Source organism: Mirounga leonina, unplaced genomic scaffold (genome assembly GCF_011800145.1).
Source record: "Mirounga leonina isolate KUSES-001 unplaced genomic scaffold, KU_Mleo_1.0 Mir_125, whole genome shotgun sequence".
NCBI lineage: Eukaryota > Metazoa > Chordata > Mammalia > Carnivora > Phocidae > Mirounga > Mirounga leonina.
The window spans coordinates 17636600-17655934 of NW_023270305.1; the positions used below are offsets into that span (position 1 = coordinate 17636600).

General features: G+C 55.5%; 1 protein-coding gene across 2 annotated transcripts in view; it reads right to left on the reverse strand.

Annotated features, from left to right (window-relative positions):
• Positions 1-19335, reverse strand: part of GALNT14 (polypeptide N-acetylgalactosaminyltransferase 14) — a 199151-nt gene that overhangs the window by 6333 nt on the left and 173483 nt on the right. The window contains exons 9-13 of one of the 2 annotated variants that reach the window (XM_035000848.1): positions 18771-18874; positions 11235-11361; positions 9078-9170; positions 6063-6146; positions 5610-5754 (exon numbers count right to left, since the gene is read on the reverse strand). In XM_035000848.1, coding sequence (XP_034856739.1) covers positions 5610-5754; positions 6063-6146; positions 9078-9170; positions 11235-11361; positions 18771-18874 — 553 coding nt within the window. The remainder of the gene's footprint in view (positions 1-5609; positions 5755-6062; positions 6147-9077; positions 9171-11234; positions 11362-18770; positions 18875-19335) is intronic. The other variant, XM_035000849.1, reaches the window with a different exon arrangement.

Below are 19335 nucleotides of genomic sequence, written 5' to 3' on the forward strand. Positions count from 1 at the left end.
TCTATCTATCTATCTATCTATCTATCTATCTATCTATCTATCTATCTTCTATCCATCCATCCATCCATCCACCCACCCACCCACCATGTGGCAGTGTCTGGAAGCACTTTTTGATGAATATGACTGGGGGGGGGGGGGGTTGTTACCGGTACCCAGTGGGTGGGGCCAGGGATGATGGCAAGCACCTAGAGTGCACAGGACAGGGCCCCAACAAAGAATTATCTGGTATTAACGCCAACAGTGCTGGGGTTGAGACACCCTTGCCTAGTGTGAAGGGCCTGGTCCCTGGAAGCAGCCGGCCCGCCAGTACTCATGTATGACCCGGGTAGACTGGCCTCTCTCAGCCTCGCTCACCCCATCTGTGAGATGGCGGGGATAACAGGACACGGCTCATGGGGCCTTGGGACGACTAACCCAGATGAGGCCTGTGGAACCTGCAGGCCGGTGGCTGGCTCCGGCGCAGTCTCCGGGGACGGTATTTTGGCGACGTGTGGGAGGAACAATGGTCGGGGGAGAAGACAAACACTCCCACGTGGAGAGAAGGCAGGGGCTGTGTTTTCATGAGCACAGAAGCCCGAGTCAGTTACTGATGGCGGTGAGCTCCCTGTCCACGCACTCTCCTGCGTGGGGAACTACACACAATGGGGAAGAGACTGCAAATGCTGAGCGGCACTGCGGGTTATGTTGTGGTTAGGTGGGCAAACTAGCTCATTTCTAAGGGCCTCTGGTTCTCGAGGCTTCACAGTCATAGTCTGTTCATCCTCAAGGTGATCCTTGGAGGCAGGTATGACTCTATGGAAGGGAACAGAGATCAGGGGTCACTCTGGGCAACGCCAGGAGCAGACCACAGCATTGACTATGAACGTGGGGCCTCTTTGGTGAGACTGGATCTGAGCTGAGAGCATCTAGGGCCACATTGAAGGCCACACACACCCCTGAAGCCCTCTTCAGACACAGCGTCTGGAACGAACAAGTGGGCGCAAGCCACACTTCAGTTCAGCCAGCCTCTCAGTGCACCCGGATGCCGAAGGATCACAAAAAGGCATCGACCGGCTGTGCTGGGGACACCCTCAGCCACACGGACACAGACTTCTGCCTCTCCCTGGTGACCAGCGGCAGCAGGGTGACCTGGTGGGCTCAGAGACGCGCTCCCCACCTTTGACTGGGATCTTCGCTGGACTCACTGTTGGGGTCTTTTATTTCCGGTCCCTCCTGTCCCTTCACCCCAAGCTGTCGGGATACACTTCATATGCATGTGATTAAAAATCTACACCCAGGACATTTGTTGTTGGGGCCTATTGCCGAGCCCTGGAGTCCTGGCCCACCTGCCAAGGGCAGCGCAGGTGTGGGGACGAGCGCTCACCTTCTCTCGCCCACCTGAGTGTCCAGCTGTGTACGTGCATCCTTCACAAGCCAGTGGCCCAAACTGCCCGGAACACAGGTAGATGGACACACTGAAAATTTTTTCTGTTTTTCTCCCTTTCTTTAAATTGGGACAGCAGTGTGATTAGTGCCTCTGTCTTCCTTCCATCTTTCACACAAGTATTTTTCTAGAGAATCCAATAAAGCTAAGAGGAAACTCATTAACCTGGAGGCTTCTTGGGCTTTGCACGTTTGCAAACAGATGATGTATTTCTCTTGTACTTCACCCAAGGCATCAACCTGCCAACATCTTCAGTACACACCAAGATTAAACATTTTGTTCCCAAGGTTGACAAGCTGGCCAAGAAAGAGAAGGCAGGCAGGGGGGAAGGATAGATGGGCCGGGGGTGGGGCAGAGATGTGAGCCCTCATCCAAGGCAGAGGACAACCATGCTCTGATTGTCCCCTTTCAACAATGAGGGCACCCATGTGCTGGGGGATACACTGCTGGAGAATGTGTGACCAGCTGGAAGCACAAATCTGAACTCTTGGCTCGAACCTGCTGGTTTTCTTTTACTCCAGATATCTGGAACCCTGGGATCCTCCACCCAAATGGCCTGAACCTGATTTCAGGATCTGTGTAGATCTTACCCTGGGTCAGTCCTCCCAAGGGTAGACTTAGTCCCTACTGCACACAGCTGGGCTCAAAGGGGAACATTTAGAGGGTAGTGACCGAGGTGGATGTGCAAGCTGGGAGTGGTGAGGGGGAACAGAGCCAGGGCAGGAAGTAAAGGGGAGCAGGCCCAGGCTGGAAGCCAGTGCTGTCTGCGCCCCTGGCTCTGGTGTGGAGCCCAGAATGTGGGCCTCCATTCACACTCTTCCCCAGTTCCTATCCATGTCGAGGAGGGGCCTACTGTCTAGGACCTTGGATAATCTCTCCAGGCCCCGGTTTCATCTGTAAAATGAGGATAATAGTAATACCTCCTCAACAGGGCTCTTGCGTCCCTTCCTTGATACGGCCTCCCCCAGGCAGAAGAGGAGGTGGCTGGAGAGAGGGCGGAATGAGTCACGGGAAGGGGCAGGAGGGGCAGACGTGACCCTGTCTGGACAGGCCAAGAGGCAGCGCAAGAAGAGAAATGAAATGTAGGAGAGGCGAAGGAGCAGAGCAGGGTCAGAGGGTCAGCAGGGCATCCAGGGTGCCCTAGGATGGATAAGATGCCCTAACGCATTAGCAGAAAGGGTTGGCGAGCAGAAGGACAGGACTGTCTTTCTTACGCAGGAAGGAGGGAAAGCTACCGAAAGGACGAGAAAGGTAACATAGGTCAGTCCTTCAAAGGTGTATGGCCCCCCCCACACACACATGCACGCACACACACGCACGCACACTTGGGGATTATTCCAGCTGCAATAGTTATGTAGATTTCTATCTGTCTAAAGTGGGTTTACACCTTCAGAAAACTTGGACGTTTTCCGCTGTTGGCCATGGACCGCTCTAGAAGGGGGCTGAGCCTAATCCAGCCCAGCCCCGCCCTGTCCCCTGCACGCAGCCTGGGGCCGGGAGCACTGCGGGCTCTCACTGTCCTCTGTGGAAGCAGGTGGAACATCGATCTCAGAGTCTTCCTCCATTTTCCCCGAATTCACACTGCTGCTACACAAACCAACTGTTCTCTCCAAAGCGAGAAGGAGTGATAGCTTGGCACTAGCTTCTAGAAAGAACTCTTCGCTCACTTGAAGACTGTTAACTATGATCACCGTTAGTTTCCCACAGATGACTGCTTTTCCACCCCTTTCTCGTGCCATTGGAAGGTCAGCTGGACTAGGTACTATTACTCTCCAGTCAAATAAAGGCCTGGCAATCTTTAAGAGATTGGAGAGCCCCTCCTCAAGACCCAGAGATCCTATGGCTCCCCTCCTCCCACTTCCTTATGCAGCCAAAGACATTAAGTACCAGAAAAGCCGCTGCTTCGCTGAAGACAGATCGAGCAAGCTCCTGTCCCACGGAAAGGGGGGGGTGACAACATTCTGGCCATTGGGATCCCCTACGAACAGCACCCACACGCAGATTCAGAAGAGAGGGCTGCGCCTCACCTATTCACATCATTTTACAAAATGCCGCTTGAGCAAACTATGTCATTCCCAGCCCGGCTGCTGTACCTAAAGCAAAATCGACACTTCTGCTTGCTTTCCCTTTTCCTGTCTAACTCAGGCAGCCCTTCCCGTGTCCTGCTGGAGCAGAGAGACGGGTCTGGGACAGGTCCCTGCGAGTTGGAGGCTGGTGTTGCGATGCCTCAAACCCCCGGCTGTGGGTGCGGGTTTCCGCGGCAGGCAGCAGGAAGCATCAAAGGCTGTATTGAGGTGGAGAACAATGGTCTGATGGTGACATGTCGGCGGGGGGACGAGGGGGCAGGGATCGGAGGCTGTGGGTCTAACCTAACACGGTGGTTCCCAATCTGGGTGGTTTTATGCCCCAGGGGTGTTCGCGACAGCCTGGAGACAGCTCCATTGTCACGACTGGCTTGTGTGGGGTGCTCCTGGCGCCAGAGGCTGGGGATGCTGCTGGGCACGCCTTGGAGTACAGGACAGCCCCCCACACAGAGAACCACATAGCGCAAGACATCAACGGTGCCACAGCTGGGGAAGGCTGATGGGGCATGGAGGAGAGAAGGCAGGGTCCAAGAAGAGCTATTTGAGGGGAGAAGGCACAGGGACTTGCAGAAATGGGGGCCAGGAGAAGGCGGAGCCAGGGCAGACGGTTGGGATTGGAGCCGTGGAGCCTGGGAGAGGGCAGTGACACGGAGAGGAGTGGGACAGGGACGTGGCTGTGGGCCTGGTAGCTGCTTGTAGCTCTCTGTCTACTAGAACCATCGACGACTCTGGGGCGGCTGTGGGCTCATGCTGGTCACCCGGCCACAGCCCAGGCCCTCCTGCGTGCTCTGCTTCCTGGGCTGCTCCTTCTCCCCTTCCTCACATGGCCTATTTCTACTCCTCTCTCAGGATGCAGCTCATTTTCGAGTCCTCTGGCAAGACGTCCCTGACTCTCATCATGCATACGGCGCATACCGCCCCTCGGTGCTTCTAGAGCAGCCTGGACTGAACTCCATCCAGGACAGAGATTATAACAGAACAGCTGCTTACTTGCTTCTTCTTGCATTAGATCCCTCGAGGGACCATGGAGACCTGCAACCTAGCCATTCATCTCAGTGTCTTCGCAGTTAGCAGAGAACAGAGATGTTTATGGAGTAAATGGATGAGGTTCCGGGAGGGAAGAAAACTAGAATTTGTCCATCAATGAAACAGAGGATGGGGCCAAAGCTGGAAGCTTGGATAAAATCTCCAAGACACCATTTCCAGAGACAAGAACAATGACCTAAGAACCTTCATGAATACTCACCAGGAGCACACGAAAGTGGAGCAGGGGAGCCAGCAAAGAAAAGAGACAGAAAGAACAGGAATGCAGGAGAATCCGGATCAGGCAGTGCCTGGAGGGAGCCAGGAGGAAGCCACGAGCTGGATGTGCTGTAACGTATCCAGCACGCAAGTGTGACAGAGGGAGAGACAGGCTGCGGATTTGCCAGTGACCTTTAAAAGAGTTCCATCCTCAGAGGGAAGAACACTGACCCACAGAATGTGGGCGTGCTACGTTGATGAATGGACTAAGGCACGAGGCAACCTTTGTGAGCACGGATTCCCAGGCTTCCTGCAGATCTGGGCGAGGCAGGAGATAGCAGAGGTGGAGTGCAGGCCTGCCGAGGACAGGATGGGGCGGGGGTGGTGGGTGCGGACAATGGTGACGGTTTTGCCGGATGGGATGTGCCCACCCGGAAGTCCAGGTTAGAGCTGTGGGGAGACTCAGGGCAGGCTTGCCACCCTGGAGCAGCATCACCCAGAGGCACACCTTTCTCCGTCTGCCCTTCACGCTTTCCAGGTAGCAGCTGCACCTGAGCTGCCTGACCCGGCCCCCACTTCCTGCAAGCAGGCTGGACGCCATGGACGTACTCATTAAATCCTGCTAATTTAATGGTTATTTCCTAAAGGCACGACGTCGCCTGCTAAACTGCCCCTCTTTCAGAGAAACCAGACCCATTTGGAAACCAGTGGAGTGACCCCGGTCTCAGAGGGAGGGGAAATCATACTTATCCTGCTCTGTTGGTAGGCTCTGGCTATAACTGGACACCGGGTGTCCTACAACAGCAGGGGGCGTAGGCTGAGGCCCGTACATGTTCTCACGTCCCCAGCCGCTTACGTACCTGGGATTTTACGTCCTCGCCTTTGTTCTTGACACAGGGGCTTAGCCTGAGGTTGTAGGTGTCTGTGTTTTTCTGCCTTTGAGACTCTAGGCACTTCTGCCTCTGTCGGATACTGCCCTTCTGGATGGAGGAATCGCTGGGGATTCTGGAGGAAAGTCACAGAGAGATGAGAACCAGCTGCTCCTTGGCTGAGTGACACCAGCTGCTGGAGAGGCGGAGACAGGGTTTTGAGGATGACAGGGGCATTCCGCCAGGGGTGGGGGGCTGCAACCAGGAACAAGGCAGCGAGGAGAGACCCGGGAGCCACCAATGGCAGATGGAGCCGGGCGTGGCGACAGCATCAGCCTCAGGTCGTGCCCGGGACTCAAGCCCCAGCAGCTGCGCTACGCTGCTCCCCGGGAACTGCCATCCCTCCTGACAAGCCGGCAAAGACTCAGGAGGTAGAGCGGGTACCTGAGCTCTGGATAGACGTTCTCCAGGTACCACTTGAAGCTCTGGCACTGCAAATTCTTCCTCAGGTCCAGTCTGCTCTCGATGCTGGGGGGACGCGGGGCAGGGGGGAGACACAAAGACAAAAGCACAGCCGAGGGTCAGAGACAGGGACAAGGCTGAGGGACAAAAGCGCACGCTGTGCCCACGTCTCTCCCGAGGGCGCTGGAGAAATTAGCCACGGGAGATTTCTAGAGCTCCAGACAGAGCTATGGAAACACGGAGCAATAGCTCACAATGGTGTGGTAACGACACAGAGGATTTGTGTTTTCACTTGAAAATGGAATTTGGGGGTGTTTTTACTTTTCATTAAAAACAAGGCTACATGAACACACAGTGTGTTGCTAATAATTCACCACGGGGGCTCTGAGTCTACTTACCCACAAATCTCTCTTTGGATTCTGCAGTCAAAATACCACTCCTGACCACCCCAATCTCAAAAGAATCATCTGATTCTGGGGCCTGGTCACGCTTTTATTCATCAGATATTTTTTGAGCACCTACTCTGTGCCAGGCATTGTGCCCAATGTGGGGAATGATGGACGGCGAGCTTCTGAACAACAGAGGAAGGTAATGAAACAAGCCATCGCAGCCCTGTGTGGACGTGGGGGTGGGGGCACGCAGGGGCTGCGGGAGCATTTCAGAGGTGTGCCCTTGCTAAACGCTGAACGTTCAGCTTAGAAAAAAATTGACATCATTTCTCTGCTCACGCTGCCCCCTTCCTCTGGGGAGGAAATGTGGTTAGCGCTAACTATGAAGTCCAGCGCGGGGTGGAAGGAGGTGAGGCTGGCCGAGCAGGGCCACCTGGTGTCTCCCTTGCTAGTCAGATCAGCGGTCCCCAAGGTGGTCACACGGAAGCTGGTATCTGGAAGGAAAGGTGGAGGCTATCTAGACAAACCAGAGAGTGGGTGGGGTTGGGGCCCCCTGGCACAGACCGGGGAAGAGCGAGGGGAGACTGTCCGTGGCAGGAGCGGCGCTGCGGGAGGCCGAGCCGTGTGCACGCACGAACGAATGTACTCGGGGGATGGCAGAGGGGAAGTGAGCGGGAGCAGAGAGGAAGAACCAGACCACAGAGGGTTTTGGGGGCCGCTGTGGAGGAGGTCGGACTTTGAAGTGATGGGATGCAACAGATGGGTTCTGAGCAAAGCGTGACGTGGCGACGTCTGCGCTTTGAGAGCATCTCACTGGTGGCGAATGGGTCTGGCAGAGCAAGGCTGGAGACAGGGAGCAGTGGGAGGGGACTGCAGACAGCCAGGTGCTGATGGTGCTCTCAGGCGGGGGGTGGGGGGCGGAATGGAGAGAAGGGACAGGCCAAGTCCCTCCATTTCTCTCTAGCGCCACCGCCACCACCCTCCTCAGCTCCGTTTGCACCTTGTCCTTCCTTCCCCGGTGGCCCTGCTCGGCCAGCCTCACCTCCTTCCACCCCGCGCTGGACTTCATAGTTAGCGCTAACCACATTTCCTCCCCAGAGGAAGGGGGCAGCGTGAGCAGAGAAATGATGTCAATTTTTTTCTAAGCTGAACGTTCAGCATTTAGCAAAGACCTGGGTGCTGCGTGCATGAAGGAGGCGGCAGCACCGGGACTTGGGGGCTGTTTGACTTGGGAAGGTGGGGGGAGGAAAGAACAAGGCCTGAGCCAGGAGGCAGGAGAGGATGAATCCGGGCCAAGGGAGCTCGATAAATGTTGATTTACGAATGAATGCAGATGAAAGGTGGATCCCGAGTACAGGTGGAGGGCTGGTCTAACACGGCAGGGGGCACACCTGTCTTTGGAGAAAGAAGAGTGGGGCAGAGAGAGCGAAGTTACCAGGTCGGTTTGTCTTGGGAAGTCGATGGCATCTATTTCAGCTATAAAACAGAAGGTGTTATCTGCCTTGAGTGACAGGTGGACTCGGGAGGTAGGGAGACAGGAGAGGTTTAAGTGGGGACGGGGGAGAACGATGGCCAGGAAAGGCAGTAGGACTGACAGTCCTACTAAGGGCCTGCCTGAGACTGAGCAAGAGAGCAGAACCCAAGCTGGGGAGGGAGGGAGGTGAAGAAAGAGGGGTGCATGGCCATGGTCAGTGGGCCAGGAGTTTGATGAGGACTCAGTACAAAAGCCTTGTGAGGTTCTGAGTGATTGAACTGGGGGGGGACAGCACAGGTTTATAATTTCAGAGACGCAGGCCATTTTGGCTGAGTCTAATTTTATCCTCCTGAGCAGGGACCGGCCCCACCTATGAGGGGTAGGCTGCAGAAACCCATCTGCTCACAAGCCTTAGTTTGACTGAGGGACATTAGCATGACAAAAAGCCATTGGTTGCTCCTCAAAACAATCAGATGCTAACACAGATGAAGTTTCCATTTTTCTCTTATCAGCTCTGAGTTGGAGAATGCAACATAAGGTTTTGGGATCAGACAGGTGTGGTTTGAGCCTCATGCCCCTGGTACCGTGATGTGATAAGGGCAAGTACCTTAACCTGCAGAAGCCTGTCTCCTGTCCTGTAAAATAGAGGCAATTAAGCCCATTTCTCAGAGTTTGGGGAGCACTCCCAGGACAGCCTTTATGGCACCCGGCACAGAATTCCTTCCCTGTCCTCGTCTACCCCGACGAAGCTGGAGCAGGGCTCTAGGGGACACCTGTAGGATACTGCTCCTCCGAGGAAGGAGGGTGGTTTGGGCTTGGGTGACTCAGAACTAGGAGGAGGAGCTCTGGAGGTGCTAAGGCCGTCGTGTCCCACACCCCACCTTTCTGTAAAAAGCTAGAAACACTCGCTCCGTGGTGCAAGGCACAGCTCACCCCCTAGGGCAGTGGTCCAGGTTGCCAGGCTGTCATTTTGCAAGAGCTGCAGAAAGCCCCGCACACCCAGGACAGGGCAGGAGCAAGAAGGGATATAAAGGACAGCGGCCACGGCCTGAGCGACCAGCTAAGCGGACAGGCTGTGAGGAGCTGGAGCCCCTCTTTACCCTCCGCACAAAGCAGGCGGGAAGGGACACTTACTTCCCAAAGGGCCTCTCCAGAGCAAACGGCCGAGCAGCATAATAGTACTGCTTGTATTCGTCCATCCACACCTCAGCTGTCCGCTTGGTGTTCCTGGGGAGACAGGGGGTGTCCCAGGGCGGTTAACATGCACACGCAGGCAGCACTACCCAGCTGGGGGCCCCCACGATCCAGTAACAGCATTCTTCCACGGGTGCTGAGCCCAGCCAAGTCCCACCCAATCTCCAAAAGGGCCTTTTTACTCCAAGACACAGAACTTTAGTAGTAAGGACAAACTTTTCCCCAAAAGGTACACACCAGAAAAACTGTGCCAGAAATGGAACTTACGTGGCTCAAAAAAAAGGGGGGGGGGCGTGAGAGGAGAGCCCATGCATCCCCACGTGTGGGGACCGAGAGGAGAGAGGCAGGGCCTGCGGTGGCCACCTCTCCTGCTGCCCACAAACTCCTACTCCAGGTGCTCCCCCTTTATGCAGGGCAAGTGCTGGGGTCCCAGCTCTGGGCAGGACAGCCAATCACGCACAGCGGCCCAGACCATGGCGCAGGGTGTCAAGAATCAAGCAATCAAGCCGGTTGTCAGCTTGATTTTGCCAGCACGCTAGTCCTTCCCATCAGGTGTTTGCTCTGGCGCTGACCCCAAAGGTCACAGAAAATGAGAGAGACTGACATGGAGGACGTATGTCACCATTTGGCAGGCAGGGAGGCAGCGAAACCAGGAAGCGCCCCAGGGCAGGAGAGAGGTCATCAGAAAACAGGTGCCAGGGGGTAGTGTGGGAGCAAGCCTCGCCAGGGCCCACGTCAGCGAACTTGGGGCCTCACTAAACAGGGCATGCGCCCGCAGACTTCTGGTTCCGTCTGAAGCAGAGGGATTCCAAGCCGGTGGACCCGACGTGCAGCCCGTTCTTGGTGCGGGGAAGGCAGTTACCAGCACCTTGCTGGTTCCTTGCCCCGGCCTAACCATCAGCAACCTGGACGCTGCTCAGGAGACACTTGTGCTGCCTTTCAAAACCACTGACTGACCCGCTGGCCAAGGCCCAGACTCAAAGACAGTGAATGTTCTGGAGCCCAAGACTGCTGCCCCATCACTTTCCTACATCAGGTGTCCCCTGCTCACCTTTTCCTCCTGGAAACCTGAGGGTTAAGGCAGCCCTGCCGTTGGTGCCCGCTGGGTTTCTCACAGCACCAATCTTGCCCACCCAGTTTCTGCAAAAGGTGTTAACTTTTCCCCTGCTCAGGGTCATGCCAGCCCCGGGACGCTCGTGTCAGGATGTGACCCATACCTGCTCATACATGTGAAAACCGAGGACGGAAGAACACAGATGAGGAAAACGACATCCCAAATGAAGAAATGCTTAGCTCCTCTTTCCCCCCCCCAAATGGACCAGACAGAAAAGAAAAAAGGGAAAAGGAGGATAAATGGATAAGTGAAGCTGTCAGATGATGAGCAACAAGGTGATAAGGGAAGAGGTGAGAAGAAGCTGGAGGAAAGAGGGAGATACATGAAATGTTTCTAAAACAGAAGAGAAGACTGAAGGAGAAGAAATCACAGGAGAAGGTGTATGAAGGGACGGAGCAGGAATAAGCAAGTGGGCACCCCCAGCTCACTGAGACCCCGGGATCTTCATCCTTCATCCAGCAGGAGGTGCAAACACCCTAGGGAAGGAACCCAGGGTCGCAGGGCTGGCCTTAGCCTGGACCCTGTCTATGCACCTGCAGGGCCTGGGGCAGGCATGTGAACTGTGGCCGTTTGTGCATCCCCATCCACAGATCCTTCCAATGACCTTTCCCCTGGTGACCTGGCCTGAAAGTGGGAGCACTGGATCTTCTAGAACTCGAAGGCAAAAACAGCATCTTCTTCCCCCATCCCAAACCACCTCAAACACCCAGAGCCCTGCAGGACAGTGCTGCCCAGTGTCTCATGGGCCTTGTCAAGCTGCGGGAACGTCAGTGGTGGAGAAGAGCGTCAGGCCTCCTCCTAATGCTGGGCGGGCCAGTCAGACCTCCCCTGCTTAGGCAGAGTCCCAGGGAGCATGACTGTGGCTCCTGAGCACCCAGAACACCCAGGCAACTTACAAGCGAACCAGGGACAGCCACAACCCATCACCAGGAAAGCGCTCGGCTTTCTGTTGCCCCCTCAGAGCCCCTGGGACTGGAACTTACTTTATATACGTGTTGGCGTTTCCATCTGGGAAAACATAGGGGTGTTTCTTGCGGAAGACATGGCCCACTCGGCTGCAGGGGACGATCTCAAGGCTGCCGCCGCACATCCACACTCTGAAGGAGATCTCTGCAGGAGAGTCGTGCCCCCTCAGCATGGCTTGTGCCCTCCGGAGGGGGGCAGGGACACAGGATGGCAGCATCGGGGCGCCAGGTCCAAGGGAGTGGTCAGGGCCTTCCCCCTCACTTCTGCTGCATCCAGCCCAGGGCTGGGGGTGGGGTGAAGTCAGACTGTGTGCTCTGCTGGCTGGGGAACCTCAGTTTCCCCTTCTGCAAATGGGGCTGATGATAACTCACGGCTGGGAGGGTGATGCGAGTGCATATGGAAAGAAATGGGGGCTGGCTTGGAGGAGCACATTCATGGGGGCCACATTTGGGGACCAGCCTGGCACAGGGCCCTGCTACAGCCTTGGGGCAACCCAGATTGCTGCTTCCGGACACATGGCAGATGGATTAGACGAGCTTGTATGACCCCGGAGGGCTAGAGTCAGGACCGAGGAGAAAGAATTTTCCATTCAAGAATAAAGAATTTGGGCGCCTGGGTGGCTCAGTTGGTTAAGCGACTGCCTTCGGCTCAGATCATGATCCTGGAGTCTCGGGATCGAGTCCCGCATCAGGCTCCCTGCTTGGCGGGGAGTCTGCTTCTCCCTCTGACCCTCCTTCCTCTCATGCTCTCTGTCTCTCATGCTCTCTGTCTCTCATTCTCTCTCTCTCAAATAAATAAATAAAAAATCTTAAAAAAAAAAAAAAAGAATAAAGAATTTCCCAAAAGTCAAGGCACAGGCAGAAGGGGCTGTCATGGAGGTGGTGAGGTCCACACCCTGACCGGCTAGCAACAACACCCATGGGCAGGATTCCCAGCAAGCACTTGGACAAGGCGTCCAGCAGAGCACCTCCCAACACCCGGACCACGATTCTGCCACTCTGTAAGGGCGCCTGAATTGGAGCTCGGGAGGAGACGTCTGGGCAGTAACCGAGAGCAGGTACAGAAAATGCTGGAAGCCTCTAAGCTGTTGCTGGGGCCGCTCCCCAGGGCGGGGATTTTGCACACATGCCCACTTCTCCCCCCTGGTTGGCTGCTGCAGCTGCAGGAGGAGCGGAGTCTGCAGAGGCAGCCGGGATTAGGCTGGGGTGTGCAGCTCTCCCCTGGGGCGGTGTCCTAGCCGGCTTGCAGCAGTGCTTCTGCCCCAGAAGGAAGCAGTGGCATACCAAGGTGGTGGAGGGGAGTATCTTGTCACTGCTGATGTTTAGAACTGGCTGAATGACTGTTAGGCCGTGTTGTGATGGCTTTTACTTCTCGATGGGCAGTGCACCTCCTTATTGACTGCACCCCGTGCACCCCGCGGGGTATGCCCCTGGTGGGAAATGTCAAGCTTCCCATTTGGGAATTCCTGCCTGGTTCGTGCTTCTGTAGTCAAACTCAAATACGAGGGCAGGCTGGCCCAGGGGAAATCCTTGCCTCTGGGTAACTGCTCCTGCTGGTGGAGATGGGGGGGCGGCATGTGGAAGCAGGCTGGGGTCCAGGAGCAGGGGAGGAGGATGTGAGTATTCTGGTGCCTTCCTACCACATACATGCACTGCACCCTCCAGCACGCCGGGCCTCACCTCCCTGGGTTCCTTCACCTGGGTCCTCTTTCTGTCCCTCCACTTCTGGCTCTCGGTCTCCTTCCTTTCCAGCTCTCCAAGCAGGTGCCCAGACACCATGTCTTCATCGCGATCCTCACCTGCTCTCACTCAGCTGTATTCAGCCAGACTTTCCCTATCCCCTACTGCCTCCGGCCCCGTGTCCTTGAGCTGTAGGCAAGGCTCCCCGGACACCAACCCCGCTGCTGCCACCTTCTCTACACCTGCCCTTCTGCGTGCCCATGTGCTGCCCGAAAGGGGCTCATTCCCAGGAAGCTCGGGGACAGGGTGGGGACAATGTGTGTGCTAGGATAAAGAAAGGACTTTTCAAGACTGCTTCCAAATGATGGCAAGAATGAGGGAAGGAGGAGCTTGGCTTTGGGGTCCACAGCCCTGAGTCTGCAACTGCCCCCCGGGGCCGTGTCCCTGGGGACACTTGCTTCACCTCACTGAGGCTATATGCCACAGGATTGCTGTCCACGTCAAATGAAACAGAATTCTGAGAATATGGGGAACACTTAAGTAGGATGGAAAGATGAGCCACAGCTATGATCAGACTCTGGAATACGGACCCCATTAGCACTGCCCTCCTGTGCCCGCTTCCAGCTTCCTTCTTCGGCCACCGAAGTCACTTGAAATTTGTGGACCTAACATTCGAGATTTTGACATTCCATCAAGCCCCCGATACACAGCAGTGTGGCGTTTGGCTGGGACACTGTCGGGATCATGTGTCCGGGGGACACGGAGCAGTGAGTGAGCTCAACTGACTGCCGCCATCCGTTGCTCCACCTCGCAGCGAGTGCACTGAGGGGCTGGCCACAGGGGGCAGCCCGTGGGACTCGTAGTGCATGTGTGACCTTAGTCTCAGGACTTCTTCCTTAACAGTACGCTCCAAAAATCCGGGCTCCAATCATTTCCTCCGCAGGATCTCAAAATACGGTCTGCTCCAGTTCCCAAAAAGGAAAACCATCTCATCTTTCAAAACTAGAGACGGAGATCTGCTTTACTAGATATAACCTACAAATTTTGCGCCAGCCCTCTTCCCAAAATACGCATACGTTTTGGCTATGGTCTCTTCCTTTCCATGTATTCAAATAAGACATATGTCCCTCCTCATTTGCAAAGCGAATTCCTCCAAACTATGCCCCAGTTCCCTCCCCTATCCCCTCCTACTCCAGCAACCTGTTTCTTTCTCTGTGCTTCCCTCTGCATCTCCGAGTCCCGCCTTCTGCCACAGGTCCCCACCTTGGAAAGGAGTCATCTGACCCTGGTCCTTCACCTTCCTTCTGGTCTCCTGGCAGTCTTCCACCCCAAGGCTCTGTCTTTACAGGGTCTCCCTGACACTGTTTCTTCAGCTGACCCCAAGGTTCACTTGATGCTGAGGACTCCCCTTCATCCCCCCCCCCCAGACCCAGCTCTGTCCCAGCTCCAGCACCGGGTTCCAGGGGCCATGTGATGCTCTGCGGAGGAATGCTGGACACCAGCAGATGGGGGTGCATCTTCTGCACCCGGCCACCCATCCATAGCTCACTGCAGCCTGCCTCCTCTCCCCCACCTGTCAAACCAGCCCTCCTCCTCCTCATTTCCCTGCGTCTGGTGCTTTAGCTAAAAACCACCACGTATCTCAATTCTGCAAACATGAGCCATGGGAGGAAAATGACCTCTTCTTCTACCCCTGGGCTGCACTCTGTTCGGCCCTCCTCGCTCAGGTGGTAGCTTATTAGTCATCCTAACAACCCTGCTCATGGTCGAGGACGTCCTTATTTGATGATGCAGAGGCAGTTCTGACCTGACCCCTGCCAGCGGGTGCCTGGGGGCTGACGCACATCTCCCCACTCCAGAACTCTGCCCTCATCCTGCCCTCAGCACTCAACAGCCTCCTTCAGCCAACGCCCCACCAGGCGCAAAGCCACGGACTTCAGGTCTTTCAGTGGCCGACAAGAGCGGCTCCTCTATGACCAGCCACCACCCTGCACCTCCATCCAATCCTGACAAACGTCCGCCTTCGCACCCATTTAGTACAGCTGATGCCTCCCCAAGGCTCCTGCAGCCCGAGATGAGGTCACAGCTTCTGTGCTGCAGGGTCCTGAGTGTTGTAACTGGGGTGATCAGAGGCCCGGGCCTGACCTGGGTGGTCTGGGGGTGCAGCCGGGAGTGTGCCGATTAGCATGATGGTTCACAGGTATATCGTGTGGCATATTTAACACCCAGGCACGGAGTCGCCCTGCCCTCGTCTACACCACTGACGTCAGGATAACTGTCCTCGCAGGGATGTGCTGACTCCTGGGAAAGTCTCGTAATCCAGAGGCACCATGCGGTGGGGGCTCACACATCAGAAGTGCGGCGCAGGGAGGCGTGGGGCAGTCGGCCTTCCAGGCACGGCCCGGACCCTGTGCTTTCCACATCTGCGGCTCCCTGCCAAGTCATCACTTTCTTAAGTGAGGGGGACGGAGCAAAAAGACGATGTAGGGAATCTGTAGGGGGTTCTCGCTGAGTCAGCGCCAGCACAATCTCCCCGGGGATGAATATCACGCAGGCCCTAATCCACTTTGAATTCCAGGCAGGGAGACGGGTAATTACTCCACCCTCATTGGGGGTACCGCTATCTTATTTTCTTTAGACATCGGACTCCTACTTGAGGGCAAAATGCCCTCCCCACCTTCCATCCTCACTTCTTTCCTCCTGTGTCCCCACCAATCCACTGATAGTCTTACCAGGGCCCCAGGGGCCCCCCCACCCCCGCCCCCCACCAGCCCAGTGTCTACCTGCCAAGCCCACGACTGCTGGAAGGGAAAGGGGATGCTCTCTCCCCAGAAACCAAGCCACAGCTATTCACACACCATTGCTCAGCCAGACCCACCCAGGTTCCAAGTTCATTGTATCATCTGGTTTCTGAACAAAGGTGGAGGGAGCTTGGGACACAGGCTCTGCGGAATGCGATGATTCTAGCTTGCACGGAGCCATGCATACTGTATACCAACACACATTGTACCCACGGCAGCAGGACCACTGTACCTTCAACCAACTCAGGACAGGGGAAGTGGAGTGGGCAGTGGTGGGCCCTTGGGTGGCTACTGTTATCCCTAAGTCCACACATATAATTGCACCAACAGAGACCCTTCCTTTTAATGATCTTTAAGTTCTCAGGACCTCCTGGGCCTGAAAGCTCTGTTATTATTTTTCCATGAACTCATGGACTTGAGTAGAGATCCTCTTATTTGTCTACAACACTGTACTTCATGCCATCTGGGGCAATCATGCTGCATCCAGCCCCCCAGCTGCTGAACAAGGACTAGCCACAGGCCCACCATGGTCACCCAGGACCATACAACTGCAGATGCCAAGCTGGTGTTCTTAACTTCCCATACTCCCTATGGAATAGGACAAGAAGCAACCACGTGTCTGCCTGGTCTGGGAAGTGGGAGAGAACCTGCATTTCGGACAGTGCTCTCTGGCCCAGGGGGAGGCTGGCTTTGAGGGGAGCGGAGTAGTCCTGGGGATGGAGAGAGGGGTGAACGTGAACAACGCTGGGGATGTGGCTCTCAGGACGTGGTGAGCTGGGCGGTGGGGAGGGCCCCCTGCCACCCCCTGGAGCAAGAATTCCTTCCCTTAGTATCATCTCTCCTCTGAAAGTGAAGCAGTGCTCCCCAATCCCACCAAACCCCTGATCATCACCCCATCCTGATGGGCTCTTCGAAATCCCCACCTTCATGCCCTCAGGTTCCTACCTATGCTCGCCTGCAGAGCTGGACTGCCCCACATGATCTATGTACCATCGGACAAGCACTGCATCTTCTGGCATATAAAATGCTAAAAAAAAAATCCAGAAACGGCTTTCAAAGTGCTGGGAGCTGACTATAACACAACAGAATGTCGGGAGCGGAGAAAACAGTGTCTCCTGGGATAGCTGTCTGCAGTGCTTTTTTGTGGTTTAAAAAATTTTGCAACGGACTGTAAAATGCCTCTCCCACACCTCCTCAGAAGCCCCTCTCTCCTTCTCCATTCAAATCAGCACTGGTGAGTGTCCAACGACCGGGTAGCAACTAGCTGAGACTGCCGCTTGATAGGAGCAGATGCATGTCAACACAGCCATAAACAGCAGGGACTGGTAGGTTGGACCAGAATGTGCGATCATTAAAAATAACGTGCTGCCTGAATCCCAACGTGACTACCCCATGGAGGAAGGATCACACTCCCCTTGTAAGGGTGACAGGGGGTGGAGGGGGGCAGCATAAGACCCGACAGACAGAGGCTAGAGCGAGATGGGCTTCAACCTAGAAATTTCTAACAATTCAACACAAAAATTCACAGCAACAGAATGAGCCCAACTGTGAAGCAGTGAACGCAATTGTCATAAACGGCGTTAGAATAGAGACGAGATGACTTCTGTCTATCCAAAGGACTGCAGAAAGGATTCACTTCATGATGGGAGGAAAGGCCAGAGCACATCACTACGGATCACGAGAGGCATCGTGAACAGCAGGATGTCCCGCTGGCTCTGCCCAGAAAGAGAGCGATCCCGTCCCCACTGGGAATGACAAGGCCCTACCTGGTCCCAAGTTCTCCTGAGCCCGTGTAGGCAGTGCTGATCTCAAACCTGTACCAGATTTCCCCGTTCTGTTCCAGGACTGGGTGCCAGTAAGGAGAATCAGTTTGGTTTGGGGGTTTGGGGTTTTCTGCTTGTTTGCTGAGCTTCCAATCCAGCCCCCGAATGGCAAGAGCTGTACTTATCTGATGGATTTCTCTACACTGCCCATTTTGGGAGAACAGATGCTGTGGGTCAGGCCAGCAGCCATAAATTTCTGGAAAATAACTCTTAGCGACTGAGGAAGAAAGCCATAAAACACTCTGGAGGCAGAGACGGGAGAAAACAACGGCAGAGGACAATGCATGGAATTACTGCTGAATGCCCGGACGAGCCCCACGGATCATCCATTCTCGGGGCTGCACCACTGCTCGGGGACCCGTGCCGAACGCTCCCCAGTGACATGCCAGCCTCTTGCTCTTCTCCAGTGCTTCATTCAACAAGTAGTTACAGAAGCCTCCTTCATGGGGGCACTATTCGAAGCACCGGAGACAGCTGGGAACAAAACAGAGCTGAATCCCTCCCCGAGGCAGGCTTGAGCTGGGAGCACGGAACTTGGGGATTTATTTGGAGGTAGAAGGAGGCTGGGGATGAAGAGGATTGACAGCGACCCCTGTGACATTTGGTAAACATCTGCTGGTGGCTCTGTGCACACAGTACTCAGAGCGGGTTAATGACGAGGGTCTGGGGGTAGTTGCTATGGAAGCCTGGGAGCATCTGGCCCTTATCTTTTAGTGAGAGAGAAAGGGGTGAGGGTGGAAGGGGTCACAGGTCCCCAAACTGCAAACACGTCTGGCCGCAGTTGCGTCGAGTTGCATTCTGCAGCCCTAGGAGAGAGCAGTCCGGGACCCACCCGTGGAGCTCATAACACTGAGCGACCCTATAGTTGCCTTGAGTGTGAAAGTGTGACACGGGGGTGCTTCTAGGGGCTTTTGTGAAAATCCGTGGAGCTGGATCTGTCAAACTCAAAACCCCATCCGGGCCCAGCCCATGTTCGTTTCCTTTCCCAGCTCCCAGCCGGCAGGCCCCTGGGTGGGGTGGGGACTAGAACATGGGCTCCTTAGTCTTACTGGCTTTTGCTGTCAACTCGCTCCAGATGGTCTTCCTAGGGGAGGCTTTCCCCATGGAGAAATGCCCTGTTACCTCCAGTCTCCCAGCAACTACTCCTCTCGTGCCCCACCTGGCCTTGCCCCCAAGGAGTGACCTACTGCCCCCTTCCCAGGCCCTCATCCCGGGTGCATGTGGCCCAGGACGCAGAGACAGTGACTCACCGAAATTTTCTCCACCCCAGATGTCCATGTCCGTATCATACTTCCCCAAGTAATCGAACCAGGATTTGTCCATCACGAAGAGCCCCCCAGCTATGATGGGAGTCCTGTGCATTTGGAAGGGAAAGAGGAAGTTATGGGAGAGGGAGGAGTGACCACCGGCCCATTCATCTGTCCTGGCCGTGCAGAACCCCACGCTCTTTTCTCCCCATTGTTTTTCCTCTTTACGAGGGCCAATGCATTACCTAAAACAAGAACATGCTCCAGGGTTTTGCCTTTTGATTTTAAATCTCTAGACTTCACAGACAGGCTAATTTACTCGTCAGCATGCCTTCTGCGGGCGCCCGGGACTCGCTCAGAAGCCCACTGTTCTGAGGGCCTGGGGATCCTCCGCTGGCCTCTCCCACAGGCCCTGCCCAGCGTGGCTCTCTTGGGGCTCCACTGTTGGGAGCCCAGGCAGTGGGCCGCTGACCAGGCAGAGAAGGAGGACTGAAGCAGCACCCATTAACAGTACATCCATTTCTTGAGATTGGGCCCTCTCCCTTTACTTCCCTCTGTACGCCTCCTA